At 38.9% G+C, this 21,786-nt stretch overlaps 1 protein-coding gene across 7 annotated transcripts in view; it reads right to left on the minus strand.

Annotated features, from left to right (window-relative positions):
- Positions 1 to 21,786, minus strand: part of ANO4 (anoctamin 4) — a 244,889-nt gene that overhangs the window by 25,395 nt on the left and 197,708 nt on the right. For all 7 annotated transcript variants that reach the window (XM_058420325.1, XM_058420324.1, XM_058420326.1 and 4 more), the window contains 6 exons: positions 19,855 to 19,989; positions 18,769 to 18,865; positions 18,164 to 18,224; positions 10,429 to 10,511; positions 4,033 to 4,173; positions 1,834 to 1,998 (listed from right to left, as the gene is read on the minus strand). In XM_058420325.1, the coding sequence (XP_058276308.1) occupies positions 1,834 to 1,998; positions 4,033 to 4,173; positions 10,429 to 10,511; positions 18,164 to 18,224; positions 18,769 to 18,865; positions 19,855 to 19,989 (682 nt within the window). The remainder of the gene's footprint in view (positions 1 to 1,833; positions 1,999 to 4,032; positions 4,174 to 10,428; positions 10,512 to 18,163; positions 18,225 to 18,768; positions 18,866 to 19,854; positions 19,990 to 21,786) is intronic.

Here is a 21,786-nt window from a genome sequence, read left to right on the forward strand (position 1 = left end):
AGGGTTCAACTACCTGAATTGCTTCTAGGGATTTCTTCTCCCAAAAGAAATCCCATCGTTGCCCTTCAGTAAACTACATTCATCCGTCATTGGAAGCAAGGGATTATGTTCCTAAAACCTTCCTTTGAAAAACTCCTGCAGTTTCATATTTTGTGGTTCTTTTTCTTCCATGAGCTATATCCAGATCTAAGGTCATGGTGTTTACTGAATGGCAAGGAGTATGAGGCTTAAGAATCCACCTTTGCAGTTCTCCACTTATTTGATTATTTTAGGAAATAAACAAAGTTTCTCAAAAGACACCTTCAAGCATTCTTCCATTATTTAAAAGAAAAATCTCTGAGCTGTAAAATTCTTTGAGAATGAAAAAAATCTCAAGTGTGCAGTGTTTCTTTGTTGCTGCTTCACTGCATATACAATGACTTACACTGAGAGCTTGAAAATTGATGTTGTACTGGCATAGATATATATAGTTTTCTTTTTTTTTTCTTTTATGCTTATTGTGTGCTCTAGGTAAAGTAAAGTAATCCCCCAAAAACTGGAGGAAAAGCCCAATAAAATAAAAATAACATAAGAGACCCTTCAGTACAATCTCAGACAGAAAACCAGCTTCTTCCTTTCTGCCTTTCTCAGCCTATAGTCCTACCTAAGGGAAAATATAGGAAAAACAACAGTTCTAGATAGACTGTCTTAGTCACTAATCCAGCCTTGCCTATGCCAAAGGAAGAAGCAAAGTCCTGCAGCAAAGACTTTTGGAATTTCCTGCCATATAGAAAAGGACCTGTCAAAAACAGTCTTTAGATTATGGAAATGATTGGATATTGCACAGGAAAGAAAGAAATCTCCAAGCCAGCCTTGGAAATGAGCAGACCTGAAATAACATCTCATCTTTTCCCTAGGAAGTAAATCAGCACATCTCCTGAAGTGAAGCCTAACAAGCTGTTCGCAGAAGACACTTGCTTTTGAGCAGGTAGAGATACTCCACCCTGGCTCCAGTACCCGACTGGTTTGTAGGTTGAATCCTCCTTCCCCCTTATAATGCCAGTTGACAAAACCTGATAGTGAAAGGCCATACACTTCTTGCCAAGAGCAGACATATATCAGAGCAATATACAGGAGTATCAGCATCTCAGCGGAAGCAAGAAAATCATTCCCCACCTAATCGATGCTATACTGTCTTACTGGGACTGTTGCCACATAGAAATTCCATTTTTTGTCTTTGTCCCAAGTCTGGTTCCAAACCAGCTCACAACAATAAGCTGCCATCAGCCGGTCCCAGTGCAGTGCACCCAGACCATGTATCTGGTGCACATTGGCAGATGCTCTGGGCAGCTCTAGAACAAACCATGTCAGCTCAAGCCTTGTGCAACTTTCAGCTCAAGAGAGTTACGCTTATGGACATTGTGTCTGTATATGTATATCCTCACTGAAAAACTACCATGAAGACTGAAACTGGAATTACTGAAAATAGTGTAAATAAGAACTTAGCTTTGTCGCTATATTAAAAAATAACATCAAAACACAATTAAAAAGAATAATATTAATGAAGTGGACTGAAAACTGTGAACATAGAAAAGGGAAAGAAGTGGCAGAGGATATATCAGGAGTATGATTATGTCTCCCTAAACTATTATCAGAATATTAAAACATACTTTACATAATACTTTAGGTTTGGAATTGCACTTTATATAAATCGTGAATGATGTCCGTAAACAATAATTCCATGCAAGACACTCCACTCCTGCTGAAAAAGGAAATGAAAGCATTTAGTTGTCTGCTGACTATCTACTGCTCTGGTGGCTTAGGTATAACTTTGGATATATTAATTTTACTCACCACATTCAGTAGCATGATGATGCAGAAGTTGATGCACACTGCAGTCCCTGTAGTTGCAACCTGAGAGTTATTCCTAATTAAAGCCCACTTAAAGGCAGCAAAAGTGCTGACAGTCACAACACGGTAAATAACAATGCCAAATACAGCAGCAATCACCACACAGATCTAAAGGAAGAAAAAAATCAGAGAGAATCTGAAAACTTCCAGTGGAACAGGGGTTGCCTTCTCCCTGAAACTTTAAAAATTAAATTAAATTAAAGACTTTAATAGTGCCTTCCTTCTGATTCCAGAGAAAGGTTTCAACATGATTATTTTACTTCTTGTTAAGTTCTTTTTATTTCTCATAATGAAAAATAAGGTTGAAATAATATTAAAATAATTTTTAGTTTTAAATATTTTCTTGAAAATGTTCCTCTTCCTTAGCATTAATGTGGGAAATAGTATTGCCAACTTTGGGAGTTAGAAATTTTCCTTATCTGGACATGATGTACAACGGCTAATCTCAAGCTGATGTTGCAGCTTGATGGTATCATACTTGGGATGGATTTTGCGCTTTGATGGACTTCACACTTCACACAAATGTCTCCATTTGTAAGCACTGCCTCAAAACCAGCCCTGCTAAGCTAGCCTAGATAGCGGTTTCTTCCTACAGTTCTGGGAAGTTTCTATCTAGAGAAGGTAACCAGTTCAATCGCCCTTGTGATTTCTTCTCTGATGAAACTTTCAGCAAATGTGGCAGTTAGAATGAGAAAGCCACAGCTGAGACAGGCTGCTTAGTCACTTAATGTTTCTTATGCAACAGCTGAGTTGTATTATTTACTATACTGTGACAGTCTATGTTAAGAAATTTTGAGAACTGCTCTAATTTAAAGTTTGGTGTGTATCTCCTGATATAAGTGTAATTAAAAAAAAATCTTATCTAAATGGTAAAAAAAAAAATGGAGTTTTTCTAACTTGCTGGAAGCCCATGCTATGACAACAATAAAAAAAACTTCAGTGAAAATAATTTTTGCCCTGTTTTAAGGGCTGCTATTGGGACAATAATTTGTGATGCATGCCATTTAGAGCAAGGCTACTCTCTCTGGCACTTCGAGTATGATCTATCACTAGTCTAAGAAGATTAATGACTGAATTTGCATAGGGTAAAATACTGCCAACCTTCAAGAAAAAAATCATGGGGAAAATACACAAAATATTGGAGTTGTAGTATCAATTCTGAACAGAGACTGCAGTCCTGAGTACATGTCCTCAAGAGCTGAGTTAGGGTGTGCATCCACCTGATATACCAGGGCACAGTTCATCTCAATAATGCTCTTGCCTTTCTTGACCTAGATTATTTTGAATGATTTTGAAATCATCAGTTTCTTACTGTCCTCTACCCTGTTGCTGGGTTAGCTCACCTACCTGGCTCTCCACAGCTCCTGAGGCTGTACACATCTATAATTTTCTCGTTTGCTGTAAAAGCCTAAGTAAATTCCACGACAGTCTGTTGATTCCAGACCAGCACTGTGTTTTCAAGACCAGCACTACCACACCTGTTGTCATGTGAGTAACAGCCCACAACTGCTTCACTGAAATTAGAGCATGGGGGTGTTTCTGCAGAAATGTGTGCAGCTCTCTGTTACGAGAAATTTTGCTGCTCTTTTTAGTTTCCCACTTTGTAAAGGGAAAAAATGCATCATTTTAATCAAGGAACATTGGTTTCTCCCTTTCAACTGCACCAGGAATATGAATCTCTTTTCTCATCTCCTCAATACACTGAGAAACTAGGTTGTATTAACATCATTAAGCACTCTAGGCATCTTATTTAGGTTCTCTGTGAAATTTACAGAAAACAACTGCTTCTCCTATGGCAACTTTCCCCATTGCTCTGCACAGTTTACACAGGGAAGGCTACCCGTGAGCTAATTCCGTCAACTGAAGTTGGTGCCTGAATGTGATAGTGTCATTACTCTGGCATATGTCACTACATACAGTGTCACAGGCGTAGCCTTTAAGGAAGGGAATAGCTATCTGTGAGACTCAGTGAAGAGTAAACCAGTGTAGGATTTGACAGAAACTCAAGTGATTTGCTATGTAGGTTTTCTACATGCATAGAGCTTATTTTACTTTTAAGCAGTCATATCCAGTCTCTCTGCTCTACTAGCAGAGATAATGATATTTTGTTCTTTTTCAACAAATAAATAAAAGTTCTCAAACCATAAAAAATATTCCAGATGCAGAAACGATGAGTCTGCTGCATTTATCTGCAAATGCTTGATAAGGCTCTGGCTTCCCAGATATGGGGTTCATTCGTTCTTTCTTGGAGTACTTGGCTTCAAACTGTGGACGTATTTCCTCCTAAAGGGCAGACAGATAATGTTCACATACAGCACAGCTAGGAGAAACTCTGCAGGAAACTTCAGATCTTTTATCAGACCACTGTTCTGGGGAATTAGATCTTTGAATTCAGCTGCTGGCACAGCTACTATAAAAGCTGAGCTGGGAAATCAGGTCTTCTTCATGAGAACTAGAATAAATCACTGTACCCATAAAAGTAGGTACTGAAAGTATTTAGTAAAATCCCCAATTAGCTATTCCTCTGAATAATGCTCTTTCAAAACTCTGTGGCTGCAAAACAAATCGTTTTAAGGTTGATACCAAAGAATTTTTCAGTCTTACATTATCCTATTGATACTGGAAATTTACAACTAAGCAAAAAAACCCAAAAACAAACCAACAACCAAACCTCCTTTTTCCAAACCTAATTGCTGTTTGTTAGGCATTTGGTTATGTTTCCATTGTCAGCAAAATCTTCTCAGCATTTGAAGAAGGATTCATGCCATCTAACACTGCTCAAATTACTTCCTAACTTGGACAATATTATTAGCAGGAACAACTTTTAGCAGAAGAAATGTCAAAACCTGCTCTGCCATTAGAAACCACCTTGTGAAATGAAACCTGGGGATTATCTGGGGAGATATTTGGTTACATCTGTTTGCAGCATTAGCAGAAGACAGGGTTCACCCTTGGTGCAGGTGACACCTGCAATAGTGCTACCCCACTGCCCTAACACGCAGATATCCACCAAGAGCCATGTGTCCTGTGCCACCTTGTTCTAGTCTGGCATTCAGGACACTGTCAGAGGTGATATAAAGCACCAGGTTGGGAGGATGGACTCTCACAAATGCTGGCAGATATTAGAGCACTGTTTGTAGTACTCTACTGTATACCAGAGAGCTGGTCCGTGGTACAGCTGACTACAAGGGAGCAGACAAGAACCAGCTTACAAATTTCAGTCACTTTCAGCCCTTCAGCTGAATGTAACTGAACTCTGACTGATTAAAGTTGGAAATTCCCAGACCTTAAATGACTGTGTTAAAATAGGTGAAGGTTAACTGCTCACAAAAGTCATATTCAGAATATGAATAAAGATGAGATACCTTGAAAGCCTACATACTTGTAAAAAAATTCCCATGAAGGGTGGTGGGGGGAGGGGGAAGAAGTTATAACTCATTCTCCTTCTTCCCAGTTCTGAAGATGCTTTTTCAACACAGTTCATTTCCAAATTCACACAGCAACCTGGTAGCAAGTTATAAAAAAAAATGAAGAGGCACATATGCCTAGCTACAATGCCTCTGTAACTAATTATGTGCTTGAGGGAACCAGCCCTACATCAGCTCTACAAAAAGGCTAAGCATGTTTCTGTGCAGGCAGGGCTCTTGTCCTTATTCTATTTTGCCCAAGCTGACCCTGCCATATCAGGGCTCAAGGAAGTTGAGCAGACCATAATCTGGCAGAAGGAATAATGTAAGTGGTATTCCTGTGTGCCCAGGGGCATGAAAAAGGACAGAGTGTGATAGCAGTGAAGCAGGGTTCCTGAGAATTTCACCCTGTATATTGTGCAAGGGCTCTGCCTGCTGGCTTGTCATAGACTTTACTTCTCTGCACCCCTCTCTGAGCCAAGATTCTACTTAACAATCTGCAGTGTAGGAAAGTTCTTATCATATCCACATGTCCAATAATCTCCAGTGGATGCAAATAATGCAAATGCTATTTTTACAGATATTCTCAAAAAGAAAAAAAAAAAAATTGCAAATCCGGCATGACACTTTGTACCTGTTTAATGATAACCCGCAATGCTTGGACAAGTAAACAGTAGTGTTTCTGGCTGAGGCTAATGATACAAAGACGGTGACACTGAAGAAAAAGAAAAAATATGCTATAAATAGCAACAGAAGCCAGATTTCATCTGGGAGTGCCAGAAACTGCATGCAGTTGGTTTCTTGTGGTGTGCCCACCCAAGACACAGTTGCTCTCCATGTTTCACACCTTGCACTTTGTTCGAGTCTCATCTCAGGGTGTGTCCTGATCACTGCCCGCAGATTTCAGGGTGACGGGTTCCAGGGCCCTTTGGAAAACCGTTGTCTGGGACGAATTGAAAACAAGCTGTTCTTCTTCTTCTTGGCCAGATAGGTGTTTCTTCTCCGGGGTTGTCTTGGTTTGGCTTTGATCTTCTGAGAGCTTTGATGTTGCTGCAGAGGTCTTATTTTTCTCGTTCGGGGATGCCAGATGTCGTGCATCCAGAGACGCCTGTGGCTGCCTGACCAGAGACGCCTGTGGCTTCTGTCCCATCTGGGGTGCCAGTTGTTTCTGTCCCATCTGGGGGACGGCAGTTGTTTCTGTCCATCCCAGAGACGCCAGCTGTCGGGGGCTCCTTTTTAGGAGCTTAAATTCCCCGGCATTCAGGTGGTTTTAGAGTTCTGGCCCTCTGCAAAGCTCTGTGCCAAACGCAGGAAAAGACGGAGTCTTCAAGGTTACATGCTTCATTTATTAGTTCTTATCTTACAATTTTCTCAGTGTCCAAAAGATGTTTGCCATGGCTCGGACATCTGGTGACTCCTCCTATCTCTGGGCTGTCCTTATCTTTTATACTAATTGCTACGTATTCTTTATTTACTATTTATTACCAATGTCTATCACTATTACTAGAAAGGTCATCTTTACTCTGACCCAATCTTCACTAACGTTTGTGCCAACGTCACTGCAGAAATGGAGTGAGGGAACAAGAAGGAAGAAGAAAGAGACAACGCCCTAAATTCTCCATCTTGCCCCATTCACTTCAATGCCAAGAGTCCCAAACTCACTGTTTTTTCACCCTGTGATATACTAAACTACTATTTTTACACTCTTGTGGTCTGCAATGCTTCCTGCAGTGGAAGAAGCCTCTCCCATGGACTGAAATCAAATCCAGTGTCTCTCTGAGCTCTGGGTTCTGGGCTGGGGTCCCAGACCCCCCTGCCCAGGTCCCTGACCCTCCAGGGCAACCAAAGCCCTGGACTCCAACAGCACCTGACTTACAAGAACAGGAAATCCAGATATGTTGGGTTGAAAGAGCCAGAACACACTCAGTTCGTATCCCCAGACTGAGAGGCCTGAACATTGCAGGGGTTGCTGTATACCTTCTTGGATGAGAATCTAAAGTGGTGAGGAATTCACAAGGTTGCATATCTGAATAACTGCAATTCTGCTTTCCTTCATCTTCATTGTTTCATTTATTTGTCTCTTCACTTAAAACAGGAAGGTGATAACAAAGAGATAGGAAACCTTATAAATGGTGGTTTTTTTCAGTGTATTGCTGCTAGGAATTAATAAATTTCCCTCTGTAACAAAATCTTATTTTTCAATTTGACACTGAAAATTAAAGCAAGCAAAGGCTCAACACATAATGTTAATAAAAATAACAATCTTCATTGTCAAAAGCTTGAGAGTTGAAATGGTAATTAGACCTCTTTAATCGATGTCTTTGAAATAACTAATAAAAGCAAGCAGCTGATTTTGTCTATTAATAACTGAATGGAAAGCAGAGAGGAAATTTAGTTAGCAGTGATTTTATTAGAAAGCAGCACTTTTAAGAGAAAAAAAGTTCACCTTATGGAGTTGAAATTCTCATTGTCTTCTCACTGACATACGACTTCTCAATGAAACTCCACAGGATGAATCTTTTCTAATCTACATAAAACAGACTATTCTCCTTCTTTCCCATTTCTCACACATGGATAATTCCAATTTTTTTCATAAGAGAAGCCATATTGATTTCTGGAGTATGAAATATGGATTAATGTGAATTGCCTTTGACCAGGTATTTGTGCTCTAGAAAAGCTACTCTAAAATTCTTTGTGAAATATCTCCTTTTTTCCCCAAGCATTTTCTAATCCCTCAACAGGTAAATTATTGAAATAGCCCCATCCTTCCTAGTCCAAGCATATTGTCCTCTATAGCCCAGATATAGAAAAAGAATTTATAGATTGAAATTTTGAATCTTGATGACCGGTACAAGTAGAGCATCTCCAGAAGTAAGTCTCCAAGAAAAGCCTGTGGTTTGCAGGTGGAGATAATGGCAGAGTGAAGAGTTGAGCTTTGAACCACAGAGCAGGGAAATGATCTCCTCTCTCTTTGGAGCACATGCTTCCAAACGGTGTCTTTCTCAGGGGGAAAGCGCAGTTCCAATGGAAAAGTGCACTGTTAGATACTGAAGCAGAGGAGGCAGTGGCCCATTGGGTTGACCCTGAAGCTGGAACTTGCATGATATGTGCCATAGGTATGGGCACTGGGGGCTGTAGCATCTTCAGAGAAGATACCTCTGGGAGGCAATCAGCTCCTACTCTTTGGATCCCACTGAATGCTGAACTGATGCTTCAAATGCCAATGAGCTACTGATGTTCTATTACTGGACACACAGATCTTTGAGAAGCAGCCTGCTGAGTTCCTATGAGCATCTTTAACTTCTAATTTGAGAAGGTGCAATCTGGCACACTGCTTCTGGAAAAAAATTCCTCCTGCTGTAGACACCTATAGGATTCCCTCTAGAACTGTACGGAGGTGCACTGAATAGCTCTGGAACAGGTACAATCACCACTACTCCTGACAGAGGTCTTTTTGACACAGCTTACTGGAAAAACTCTGGTGTGAGAATAAAAGACCAGCTGACATCAACAGGGAGCAGGTATCCTCTGAAAATTACCAACATGGAAATATCATCCTGCAGGCCAAACTGGAATAATCTGCCAGAAGAATATCAATATATCTTATTAAAAAACAAAACAAATCAAGAGCAAAGTGTCACTTAAGGACAACTTTATTAGGAAATTCAATAATCATAAAAGAACTGATCATAGAAGATTCAGGTGGATGGCTTTATAAATTAGCATAATCCCAAAACCAGGTAGGTTAAATGGTGAAAGATGAAGGTGTATGACATCCCAAACTATAAACACCTTCAAGATCAGGCTTCCTGGGAAAAACATAAAGAGTGTTTCATACTGTGTTTACCTTTGTATTTTGTTAGTTTAAAGGCTCCTTCTCATTCCAGGGACACAGAGGAAGCTATAATTGTCACTTGGAAACTGCAATTTGGTACAGCTTATTAGTTGCCAGTGTCAGCAGCAGTGGCTTTTTTTTTTCAACTAGCCATGAGAAGACATGATCCCTGCAGGCTGGTCTTGACCACTATGGGAACCTCAGGCAGGACTATCTCAATCCCTTTGTGACTTGCCAGCATTGGCAAGAGCAGCCTGCTAATCTCAGAAGAGTTGAATCACTTTAGAGTGTTTCCTATATATATATGAAGATAGTCCTGAGGTATGACCCAGAACTGACTGCACGTGTGCAGAGATAATAACGTTCCCATTGTTATAAAGATATCAATTTCCAGTTGTGTAAGTTATTTCATGTTATGTTCTTGGGTTTTTTTCTTAGTAACTAAGCATTTAAAAGAAAATCCTGTCAGCAATTCCACCATTTCATGGCCTCATTGAACTACTTTGCCTCATACAGACAAAAATCCCATAACTCAGAAGTCTGTTTCTCTGCTGGCAAGACTGATAAAAAAGAAAATCTTCCACCAAAGCAACAATGCAGAGATTCAACTTCCCTGAGACCGTAACAGCAGCCTCTTACCATCACTCCAACAGCTTCTGTAGAATAAGGAGAGCAGATCTGTGGACATCTATATGTCCAAATGTCACTCGAGGAGCATTTTCTTCAACACTCACTGAATCTTACTTTTCTCCTGCATAATAAAACCTCCTAGTTCTAGTTAGACTTGAGTTCTCAGTCCCAAGAGCATGTTATATCTTTCTAGTGACCACCAGAGGAAAAGATTAAAGCTATTTTCTGCAGTTTAGGTTCTTCCCTAAGGGGATTTCCTCTACCAACACAGAATGAATGAAGTCCTCTCTCTCAGATAACCAGCACCTGAATGTTCAGAAGCTGGTAAGCCTCCAAAGGCTTTCTTTCCATCAATACTCCCAGTGACAAACTAAAAGAATAAATAAAAGCTCATTTGCCAAAATTCACAGTATCCTGGGCTGTCAAGAATTTGCAGCTTTCAGAAGAAAAATGCATTTCTCCCATAGTGCAATTCTTCCCTGAAATCTCTCAAATTAATTTAGGTTTACAAAAGTGTGAAAAAAGAAACATCTGAGGAGAAAAATGTTTATTTCATAGTTTATAAAGATTTAAAGAATGAACTGAGAATAAATGCAAAAAACCCCCATACATTTTCATCCAAATAATTTTGTATTAAAGATAAGGAGTACATGTTTTTATACAAACCTCTTCTTCTTCCCAGTCTATCAAATCCCAATCATAAGCAATTACTGCTCGCCTTCTTTTCCAAAACTCCAGAAAAACAGTGGCTAGAACAAGCAGAAAAAAAGATGCAAAATCGTTTTTAAGTCAAGAAAATGTTAATGACTATCACAGAAGTGTTGAATGAAGCTATTACATTATTTTAAATTCTTTGCATAAATGAGTTCTTTTGAACAGCAAATCATGCTGATGATCAGAACTGCTTTCAAAAAGAATTGCTTTCTAAGGATTAGCTTGCTTGCTTCAAATATGATCGAGGCTTTAGAGATTTAATTTAGTGCTAAATGAGAATGTTTAATTTCTAACCAACCAAGGGAGGGCTCTCAAAGAATAAAATTGTTCCTATGAGTCATCACTGCTAGATAAAGCAGATTCCTGATGAAGGTAAAGGTTTCTTGGGGCTATTGCACATGAAGGAGTAACTTATTTTCCTTGAAGACCGTTTACATTACACAGAAACCGGAACCCAGAGGAAGCACAATCCAGTGCGTTTGAAAATCTGTAGAGTACTACTGGAGAAATGGTAACTTCCAGTTTAGACCTTTTTAATCCAATCACTTTTTTTTTTTTTTTTTTTCCCCCCCTACACTACGTGAGTTGGTATATGGGGTGTGGTATTTTCATCTGATAATTAAACATTTTGTAGTACAGCCCTTATTGATAGAGTTCAAGATGGAGTAGCAGGCCTGCACATGACTGCTGTGGGAAGATGACTGGGAGTAAACTTACAGAAAGCTGGGAGGTTATATTCACGTTCTGAACAGAAGTTAGAACAGTACAGAAATTATAGGGTAAAATACAGTTGTCACTCCCCGGATGGAATGTGATTGGCATGCCTGAAACCAATTCCACCATGACTCCCCATATACCCAATGTGCAAATTTAAGTACATGCTAAGGGGAATGGAATGGAGGGTGGAGTAGAATGGAGACATAGAGGTCAGGCCCTGATGTAATCCTTGCAGGGAGGTGTTACCCTGGTTTTTCTGAGTTTTTTATTAGCCTTTTGATTTTCATAAATGGAGTCAGATCTTTTAGTTACTGTAGAATATTAGAGCAGTTTTTCTACCTTTCCCACAGAAGTAATATAAACAAACCCTTTGTTTTTCATTCTTTGTCCTTTGTTTGCATATTTCTAACCTGAAAACAATTGTAACTGACAATTCGTCTGGCCACTGAGGCTGAGGGGTGGAAACCCCAAAAAGCCAATCTTCTGCTAGACCCACAAATGTATAAAAGTAAAAGAATAAACAAAGGGGTCTCTTCTCTCCGCTCTTTCAGCTGGGAGCTGGATCAGAGGAACCTCTGCGAAAATCTCTTGTCTGCGTGTGATTGCTTTGTGTGTCTCGGTGACAGGGAGGGGAATTTGATGGTACTTTGCAGCTGATAAACGGCATAGCACCCGTCAGCCAGGGGAGACAGAAGAAGGTGTCTTGTTGCTGAGCCAGCACCTGTGGTGAAATCATTGTCCCTGGATGAACTGGGTTCATTAAAACTTAACTGTAATACTAACACGCACCTTGATCCCAAAGTTACCTGCCTTCACGGTATGACCTCCCCTCACTGGGCATGCACTCCATATTTCATTGACTATATATTTAAAAGAGAAGTGAGAGAATTTTATACCTATCAATAACAAAGATGTGTATCACTGGAGCCACTCAAGCTCCATCTAAATGTAAACAGATAGCATAAAAGTAAGTTAAGAATGGGAAAAAAATAGAGAAGACTCCATCATGATTTCTGGGATCAGGGAATGGGCTGAACCTGTCTCCTCCTTCAAAGGAATGTCTATTGGGTAATTACTGTATTCTATGCTCACTGAATGATCATTTTGAACCAGGTTTGATTGATGATTACACTGGATATTGCTTTGAATACATTTTTGGAGTCAGCTACTGTCACTGTCAATCTTTGAACTTTAACCTGTCACAATTTTCCACTTACAGTGTGTATATTAATAAGGAGTGTTGTCCCCAAAACTGCCGGTGTGAGTCCTTCAAGAACTGGCAGTTGCCAACAGTGGGCAATACACTTGAATAATAGTGTGAAGACCCAGGAGGGGGTCTCTCTTCTGCTGTTGGTGTCTGTCCCTGAATAAGTCAGTCGAACCATCCTCAGACCCAGTGGGCAGCCCAGTGGAGAGTGACCATAACAGAACCCTGACAGACTGATCAGACACAATAGTATTGGCTTTCCTGGAGCACTGACAGACCAATCGAATATAAAGGATTTGAGGAAATCTCCCCTTTGACGTGACAACTGTGCTTGCATTTTGTGATGGAAAGAACAATCAAGGAAACAGTAATAACATCATATGCTCATAATCCAAAGATTAGTACTCAGCCTGCTTAAAGTTACAGAGGTTTTAAACATTTATTTTGTGTAAAAGATGTAGAAACTACCTAAAGCTAACACAAATCAATGGGCAGGCTTCTTCTCCCACAGTGAAGTTTGCCTCTTTCCTTTATTGCTCACTGAGAAGCAGCAGATTGATAAGCAGAAAACATAAACCTCTTTGTTCATGAGCTAGCACAGTATCAGCTGTAACAGTGTCACAATAGCCTGGCAACATATTTCACATCCAGTCATAAAAGCATCTCCTTAATGGTCTGTTTGCCCTATTGCAGCATATTGATAAAAATGGGACCTGATACTAAGTACTGGCATCAGTTTGGCAAAAATTAATTTTTAGATAGTAAGAATTATGTTTTATTGTACTAGCCAGTGCAGTGAAAGTAAGCTTAGGAAATGAACACTACAAGCAGACAAGGTATGGTATCAAAAGTGTGTGTAAGGAAGCAGACATTTGGTTTGAAGGCATTTTCATATTTTATGTAATTATTTTTCTGAAAGCTGAAATTATGCTACACCAAGCAACAACCACTTTGATTTTAGTTAATAGAGAGTCATGAGTCTAATGTTTCTGTCACTGAGACACACAAAGCAATCACACGCAGACAAGAGATTTTCGCAGAGTTTCTTCTGATCCAGCTCCTAGCTGAAAGAGTGGAGAGAAGAGACCCCTTTGTTTATTTTTTACTTTTTAAACATTTGTGGGTCTAGCAGAAGATTGGCTTTTTGGGGTTTCCACCCCTCAGCCTCAGTGGTCAGACCAATTGTCAGTTACAATTGTTTTCAGGTTAGAAATATGCAAACAAAGGACAGAGAATGAAAAAAAAAAAAGATTTGTTTATATTATTTCTGTGGGAAAGGTAGAAAACTGCTCTAATATTCTACAGTATCTAAAAGATCTGACTCCATCTATGAAAATCAAAAGGCTAATAAAGAAACTCAGAAAAACCAGGGTAACATGTTTCTATAAATGTTTGTAATAATTGCAGTATGATTGGTTGTGATCAGCAAAACTATTAAGTGCTAACAAGGTTCCCCTGCTGCTGAACCACAACATGGTTCATTCCTTGATTTTTTTCCCTCGTAGAACAGCTTCCCTCCTATCAGCTCATATTGAATTATTTTGTTCAGTCTAAACAAGTAGTCCTCCACTGTTTGGAAACCTAGGGGAAAGAAGCCTGATTGATTTTTATCACTTTGTTTCCATTCCAAAAAGCTGGTGGTAGCGGAACTCCAGCAGGTGTTTGAGTCCCAGCCCTGAACCTCTCAGTTATATCTTTGTTGAACAAAAACACCTCTTTTCTTTTTTTGTTTTTTTTTCCCCGCACCTAGTGTGAGGAATTTATACATATTATGCTTAGCACATTTAGCACCTGTCAGAGTAAATATGTGAAATTCCTGAAGCGTTTTTAGATTAAGTAGCAAATATGATGTCCTGTACAGTGCTGTTTTAGTTTTCATTGTGTTACACTTTTCTCCCTCTGTTCAGGTCAGTATGCAGTTTCCCCTTGCTAGATATTTTAAAATGTGCTATAAAGAAGCATCTTTGATTGATTCGCTGTGTTACTGAGGTCTTCTAAAGGTACTGCATTTTCAAATTTCTCTGAATATTTTCTAATTGTAATTTTAACAACAAATACCCTATACAAACTTCAGCATTTTTTTCTGACTTTGATATTCAATAGTATACAGTGATATTTTCTCATATGTGTATTTTCCCATTTGTGTAAACCAGATGCTGAATTTTCTCAAAAATTCCTGCTTGGAATTTTGCATTTCTCATTGGCCTTATCTCCCAGATCTTTTACTAGCTTTTCCTATACTACATTCGTCCTACTTCAGAACTCAACCTTGCAGCTGGGTCCTCATTATCCACTTGTACAAATAGCTGTCTTGACATAATTTCCTCAGATGCTTTTGTAACAAGTCGTGGTCTTATCTTGTAATGCAAATGGTCTCTTGTAGGAAATAACTTTACCCTGACCTTCTCTCAGAAATCCTTTCTCTATTGTATTTCAGAGTACCATTTAATATATCATCCTAACTCTTAGAATATATTTTATATACCAAGAGTACTACTAAAGAACGCCCTTAAATTCTATCTCCTCAAAGAGCAGATCAGTGTCAACATTTTATGCTAGAGGCAAGACATTTGGGAAAGTAATATCTTTTATTAGACTAACACATACAGAAAAAATGTTTATGTTGGCATTTCCTATGCTTGAAAAAAGTGTTGAATTCTTCATGCCAGTCCCCTTTTTCCCCCTCCCAATTTTGCCTTTCAGCAAGTGTTCTAAAGCTATTTCCTTTATCAAAGGAAACATACTACACAGGAAGAAATTTCAAAAAATATTTTTCTTGCATCCCTTAGTCCCCTAAAGATGTGCACAGAGAGAGAAACTACTACCAGGCTACCCTGTCTTCAGCATGGCTTTAGAAATGGTAAATTTCTGGACTTTCCTATTGAACAGTTACAGAATTTTGCTGTTTCAGGAAACATCTAGGCAGTAACAGCTCTGCAACAGGCTTCCCCAGGACCTCAACTGGAAATCTACAATTTCATCTGGTTTTACTGAAACATGCTGGAGTCAACTGAGTGTCAAACTTACCTAGATTTTTAAAATGAGAATTTTTCCTTCACTTTAAATGTCAACATTTTTTTGATTTAACATCATTCTCTCATTTTCTGTCTTTGATAGGAATCTAATTTAGGCAGTAAAAAAGAGAGGAATTTTTCCTAGATATAGGAGCTGCTTTATCATCAAGCCAAACATTTCTCAAAACATACATAAAGAACAAAGTGGAGGTGTTTCTCCCTAGCACAGAAACACAAAATAAGATATTGCTTCCCTGTTTTTGAAAACTTTGAAGATCTGGAAAATGTCATCAAGAAAAAAATATTTTCCAGCTTCTGAGATGATCACATCTAAGTGAGCATCAATGATTATCTGTTCACCAATAAAAAATTTTAAAAAATTCTAATGATTACAGGGACTTATGTTTTCCTATAAACCACAAAGAATTATGGCTTCAATCTGTTTGAAAGTGTATTTCCTTTCAACAGAAGCTTCAATACAGAAAAAATGTATACAAACTAATAATTAATTCCTTAAGTGCACTGAAGGGAGACTACCTTTTTGTCCTTTGATAAATCAGTTAAAAATGAAAGTTACCTTAAGTCATATGGTTGTCAGGTATACTTTAGTAACTATCATACTTTTCTCTATTTTATCAATTACTTTGACTTCTTTGCTTACACCAGGCAGAAATGAAGTAAGTGAGGTGAAGTGTTCTATTCCAGTATCCCGTGGTACACTTAACAAGTCCAGCTTTACTTTGATGGGTCTCACTTATGCCACAATGAAGTGTTATACAAGATGGGTCCCTGAGCTTCAGAGCCCTAGTCAGGTTAATTGTTGCTCCACAAATCAAGCACTCCCCGCTGGTATTTGTCATGGTAATTCCTCTCTGTAGCCTGGCCACAGCAGTTTGCTCATCACTTGGAGATGCATTTATTTATATTTAAAATGGGAGCAAGCCACTTAATTCATCAACTAAAAAATGTCTTTGAAGTAAAAGGATGAAGGAACCATACAGATCACCTCTTCCTGGCAAGACCAATGGCCACATCTGGTTTTGAAACTCCCACGCGAATGGCTAAGACATCTCTCTAGAGATGGGAGATTACTAATGGATCTAAAGACAGTGAAGAGAATACTTTAGATAATAATAAAGCAGCATGTAAACTCCAGCTAAAGAGGTAACACAGTTCTAGCTGGGGGTTTTTTGTTTGTTTGTTTGGGTGTTTTGGTGGTTTTTTTTTGTTTCTATGGTTTTTTATTTGGTTGGTTTTGTTGTTTTTGCTTTCATTCTCTTTTTATGAAAGCACTGTCATAATTATTTAATGTCAGTGTCTGTCAAACTGGATCATCTGGAAGGCCAATATTTTATGTGCTTGCCAGTTGTTTCATGCTGACAGAAAAAAACATTTCCACAATCAAATTGCTATCATTGATTCTTCCTCTTCCTCTATGCAATGATTGCAATGCCTCCAGTTGCCAATAGGCCTACTGCAGACGGAAAAGCCATTTAACACAGGCAGTAAGCCAACAAGTAAATACAGTACCAGAAAATCCCTGGAAAGTGTGACTTTCCTTATTTGAATGCTGCTTTAGCCCTATCTGCATGGAAAATACCTCCACAATCTCACTGTTCTCTCTGTAAAGTCTTCTTTAAGGAAGTAGGGTTTGTGTGGAGCCAGAGGATTGCCCCATTCCCCAAACTATACCCTACAGTCACAGCTCCTGCTGGTGCTGCCCCTCCCACCTAAACAGGCTTGATTGGTATATGACTTAATTTAATTGGCTAACTAAGACAAAACTGGAGTTTTGGAGGAAGGAACTGAGGTAGACAGGTAGGCTAATCTATGTTATCCTGCTGTCTCTCATGTTGCTTTCCGGATATTTCTTATGGTTCAGTAAAGAGATCAGCAGTTTAAAATAAGGATTATAAGAATTACTTGGACACCTTTCCAAAGCAGTTGGAGATGTGTGAGCAAGAACAGGAGAACAATTACTAAATCTGGATAGCTCAAGGACTTGGATGCTGGTTTTGAGTCACCTTGTTGAGCCATTTTCCACAGTTGTTAACCTTCTCTCAGAATGGCTTGGTAGCAGCTAAGAACCTGGGCATGTTTAGGGGTTGTTTGAAATAATTTTTGTGCTGCCAGAAATTACCGATTCCTCTTGCCTTCAATTCTGCCTACATGACATAGTAGGAAAAATAGTTGATCCAAAAATAGAACATTTCTATGGGCAAAATTCAGCCTCCATGGCAACAGCTAGACCATACTCAGATCAATTTGCCATGCAATGAAATCTTTTATTTATTTCATTGGCGTTTTGCTTTAACTGAAACCAGCTTTACATGGTTTTAAGTTTTACTGCCTTTCTGCAAGGTGGGGAAAAAAATGTGTCACTTCATTTTAATACTGACACTAAACTGAGCTGCCCTAAGCTAGGAGAAGCCCTGAGCAGTGATAGAGAGAAGGCCTTTGAATAAGTGGATTCAAAAATGGTTAGAAATTCCCATAGAATTATATATATAAACTACATAGACACTACATAACTGCATTTATGGTTCTGCTTTAACTAAAATTATCATCAAAGAAAAACTTGATTCAACCAATTCCATCTTCCTTTTTTGCAGAAACAGAAAAGTCTCAAGCCTATATTCTTTTTCTTAGTGTCAGAAAAAAAAGTGTGCTGGAAAACACGAAGGCCGATGTTGTGTTACATTCTTTAAGAAAAATATGGTGGTTTTAAAATATCAGAATGAAAACTTACCCCACACTGCCATGAAAACAGCAAAAAAGACAGTAGCTCCGTTGTCAAAAAGGTGGGTTACCTGAGACATATATTAAAAATGTGATCAATTTGTGATAATAAGCCTTTATTTTCTATTTTCACCTACTAAATTTAATATGATCATGAGTTTAGCTGGCCTGACAATCCTGAGTATCCTTCCCTTAACATGTGAAATCCACCTTTGAATTGACAGGACTGTTTAACAGCCTGGCCTGGGACTGACCCCTGCCAACACCAGATGTAAGCATCATTTCAGACCGAAAGCGTTAATTTTATGGAGCCGTGTACAGAGGATGGATAAGGATATAGAGGCTGATGTCAAGGACACCATAACACATAGCTTAAGGACACGACCTCTGAAACTGCTGAATCTCTGAGTGCAAATTGCATTCAAATGTTTCACAACCCAAACTGAGTATTGGTGAAAGACAGTGTTAATGTAGGGTGAACTTGATCTGTCCCTTTAAGACTTTATCGACCCAAGCTCTATACTACTACTAAATACTAATACTAAAGACAAATACAAAAGGCAAAATTCATACTTTTACCAGGAAGCATCTGTATGTGCCTAGCCTAAAACATACCTTGGCATAAATGCAGCTGTCCGACAACCTCATGAAGGGGCAGTATTTATCACATATAGGACACATTATGATATCTGTAGCTTGGCAGACTTCTTTACTGGAAAAATAAAGACAAAAATTAAGAGCTTCATAATGACAACAATCTGCACAACAATCTGTCTGGATTGATATGCTTTGCTAATATTCAGTTACTCATTGAACAAAACTGGTCTGTAACCGAAGCCAAGACGTTCATAACTGCATGTGTATAATTAATATTTGTTGACTGTCTAAGAGTACAGAGTTTACAGTCATAACTGCACAGTGCAGTTCTCCAGAGACAACCTAGCAGTCTCTCTTTACCATTTCCAGCTTCTCCTTGAGTCAGAGTGGCCTTTGGTAGGAGGAGGGCGAGGATAACTTCAGACAAAGTTGTTCTTGTGACTTAAGTGCTCAAAAACTTTGAGATGCAGCACTCAGCAGAAGGTCCAGGGGTTTCTTCATCTGAGGAATGCCTCTCTGGTGTATCTTTAGGAAAGGCCTTACAGAGAGTGAAAAATTGCTGGCCTCTTAAAGAGTAACGGTGTGAGTGATCCCATTTTAAGGTCATCTTACCTTTGTTAACTTCTCCTTTGAAAACCCCGCTTCTATAATATCCTATAAAACCCAAATCCCTGCCCCTTCTTGCCATCTTCATCCTCGCTTTGTTTTCACCCCCTTCGTGGCCTGGGGTAGGGGGCAATAAATGGATTCTCAAGCTTACAACAAAGACTTGTCTCGTCTGTTTCCCTGCCAGTGGGAGTAACCTCCCTGGACATGATGATCACTGTTGCCACACAACGCAACAGAAGGGGTTTACTTCTTCCCTACTTTGTTCTGAGTTGTCAGCACAATTCACAACTGAGCAAGAAGCATTCCTTTCATCCTAATTCAGGAGCATAAAACATGGGAAGTTTGATACTGGGTATCTTACAACAACTAAGCAGTCTTTTCTTGACTGTTCATTCAACAGTTCAAAATTAAATAATTAACAGCTTGTGGGAAGATCTCTTAAATTATTCATAACAACCCACAGTTGCAATTTCTTTATAAAAGTTCCCATGTTACCTGACTTGGCAGTGGTTCAAAGTGGTGACTCCATACAAAAAGACAAACAATCCAATGAAGGCAGCTGGGAAGAGCATTCCTGTGTACCAGCCTAACCAGGCAAAGTACAGCCCAATTTTCTCACCAAAGTACCGTCTGTTTTAAAACACAACACAACAAAGTTACCTGCTAATTAGAATAATTAACTTAATCTTGCTAATTAGTGGAAAAAAAAAATTCTATCTTATCTGAAGAGTTGATTAAAGAGGAGAAAAAGCCTTCAACTAAGCTTCTAAATGCACACTGAGGGACCTGCCTCAGTAATGAACTTAAAACATTAATTTAAAAATTCAATAACCACAGTTTACAGTTAGATAAGTGGAGACCTCATGGAGGAAACAGTGAGCTACTTTTAGAAAGCTAGCTCTTTGTATTTGGGAAATTGATGGTCTACTTTGATTTTCACCGTTTGACTTTACTGCCCATATAATTGCATTGAAATATTTTTTATCCCTAAAGCTTGTACAACAGCAAAAATTATTTGAGCTCCAGTTAGTTCTAAGAAATCAATTAACCAGAGTTCATTCTCCAACACAGTTTCTTTTAATTTGATTATTTATTTTCTTAGCTCAGTTCCTGGAAAACTAATTTCATGATTCTACTGCAGTGGAAAGTGAAGTGCAAGTAAGGCCGTCATCTTGCAACGGTTTGAAGAAAGTAGTCTGAATTGATCCAAATTTATTAGATATATTGCTCAAAAACCAGCAGCAAAGTAGGCAGAAATTTCCATTTTCCTCCCCCCAAACACAGCCAAACCTTTATTTATGTGCTATAGAAAACATCAAGCACACAAAAACCTGCTGAGCTCATCAGCAGAGGAGCAGACTCATGTATTGTCCTGTGTCTGATTTGTGCACAGTAGGCTGAGATTTTAGGGGATTATTTGCAAGACTGGTTTTAAAGAATGAGGCAAGAAAATATGCTTGTGTTTCAGAGACTCTGCAGAAAATTTGCATGTCCACTTAGTTGGAAAATAGCTGCTGCTGGAAACCCACTTTCACTCCAGTGATGCAATTTCTATCTATCCAGAGAAAAAGTACAGTGAGCCAGTGCTGCTATCTCCTCTATGCTACTAGAAAACATCATTGGCCAAACTTTCTCAGCGAGAATGGAAAGATCTAGGACTGTCTCTAGAGCTGGGTGCACTGGAGGACACTTTATCTGGACTGTACAAAAATAGCAGTTTTCAAGTTGTTATTAAAAGCTTCCAGTGTGAGAAATATCTCTCTGTGCAGTGACTATTTTCATTTGAGTTTACCAGCTCTGCATAAGAAGCCAAGTATTGTCATTTTGTTTTCATTCTTCTGTCATTCAATAGAGACTCAAATTCACAGGCTAAAGAGATGGCAAGCTAACGCTAACACGCTCAGTTTTAACAAGAGCAGCAGGTCTGATTGTAAAAAACCACACTGCAAACTGCTTTTTAAGACCTGACTTAAGAATGCAGATGAAACCTTTGGCGTTATTATTTTCCTGACACCTAGAATGTCAGTCTGTGCCTGCACTCCAAAAACGCAAACTCACATTTGAGCTTACTTCCATTAAATACGGATGACCTATATTTCTCCATGTATGTAGTTCAAAGTAGTGAAGTCCACCTAACCTTCATCAAGCTTTATTTTTTACTTCATTCCCTACATTCAAGGATGAATGCTTCCTCGTTCCAACCTTCCAGCTGACAAGAATTAATGGCAAAAATAGTCTCCTATCCTGTTGAGCCCTACAATCTAACAGTGCAAATCATAGTATTCTTTTTGATCTAGATATCAAACACCTTCATCCTATATGAAGACCCAAGCAAAGTTCAGTGTGGGCGTAAAGAAGACTGTCCATGATGGGAAACAAACCATCTCTGAAAAGTAAGGAAAAGGCATCTGAGCTGGGTTTTAAAAA

The sequence above is a fragment of the Hirundo rustica genome, chromosome 4 (assembly GCF_015227805.2).
Source record: "Hirundo rustica isolate bHirRus1 chromosome 4, bHirRus1.pri.v3, whole genome shotgun sequence".
Taxonomy (NCBI): Eukaryota; Metazoa; Chordata; class Aves; order Passeriformes; family Hirundinidae; genus Hirundo; species Hirundo rustica.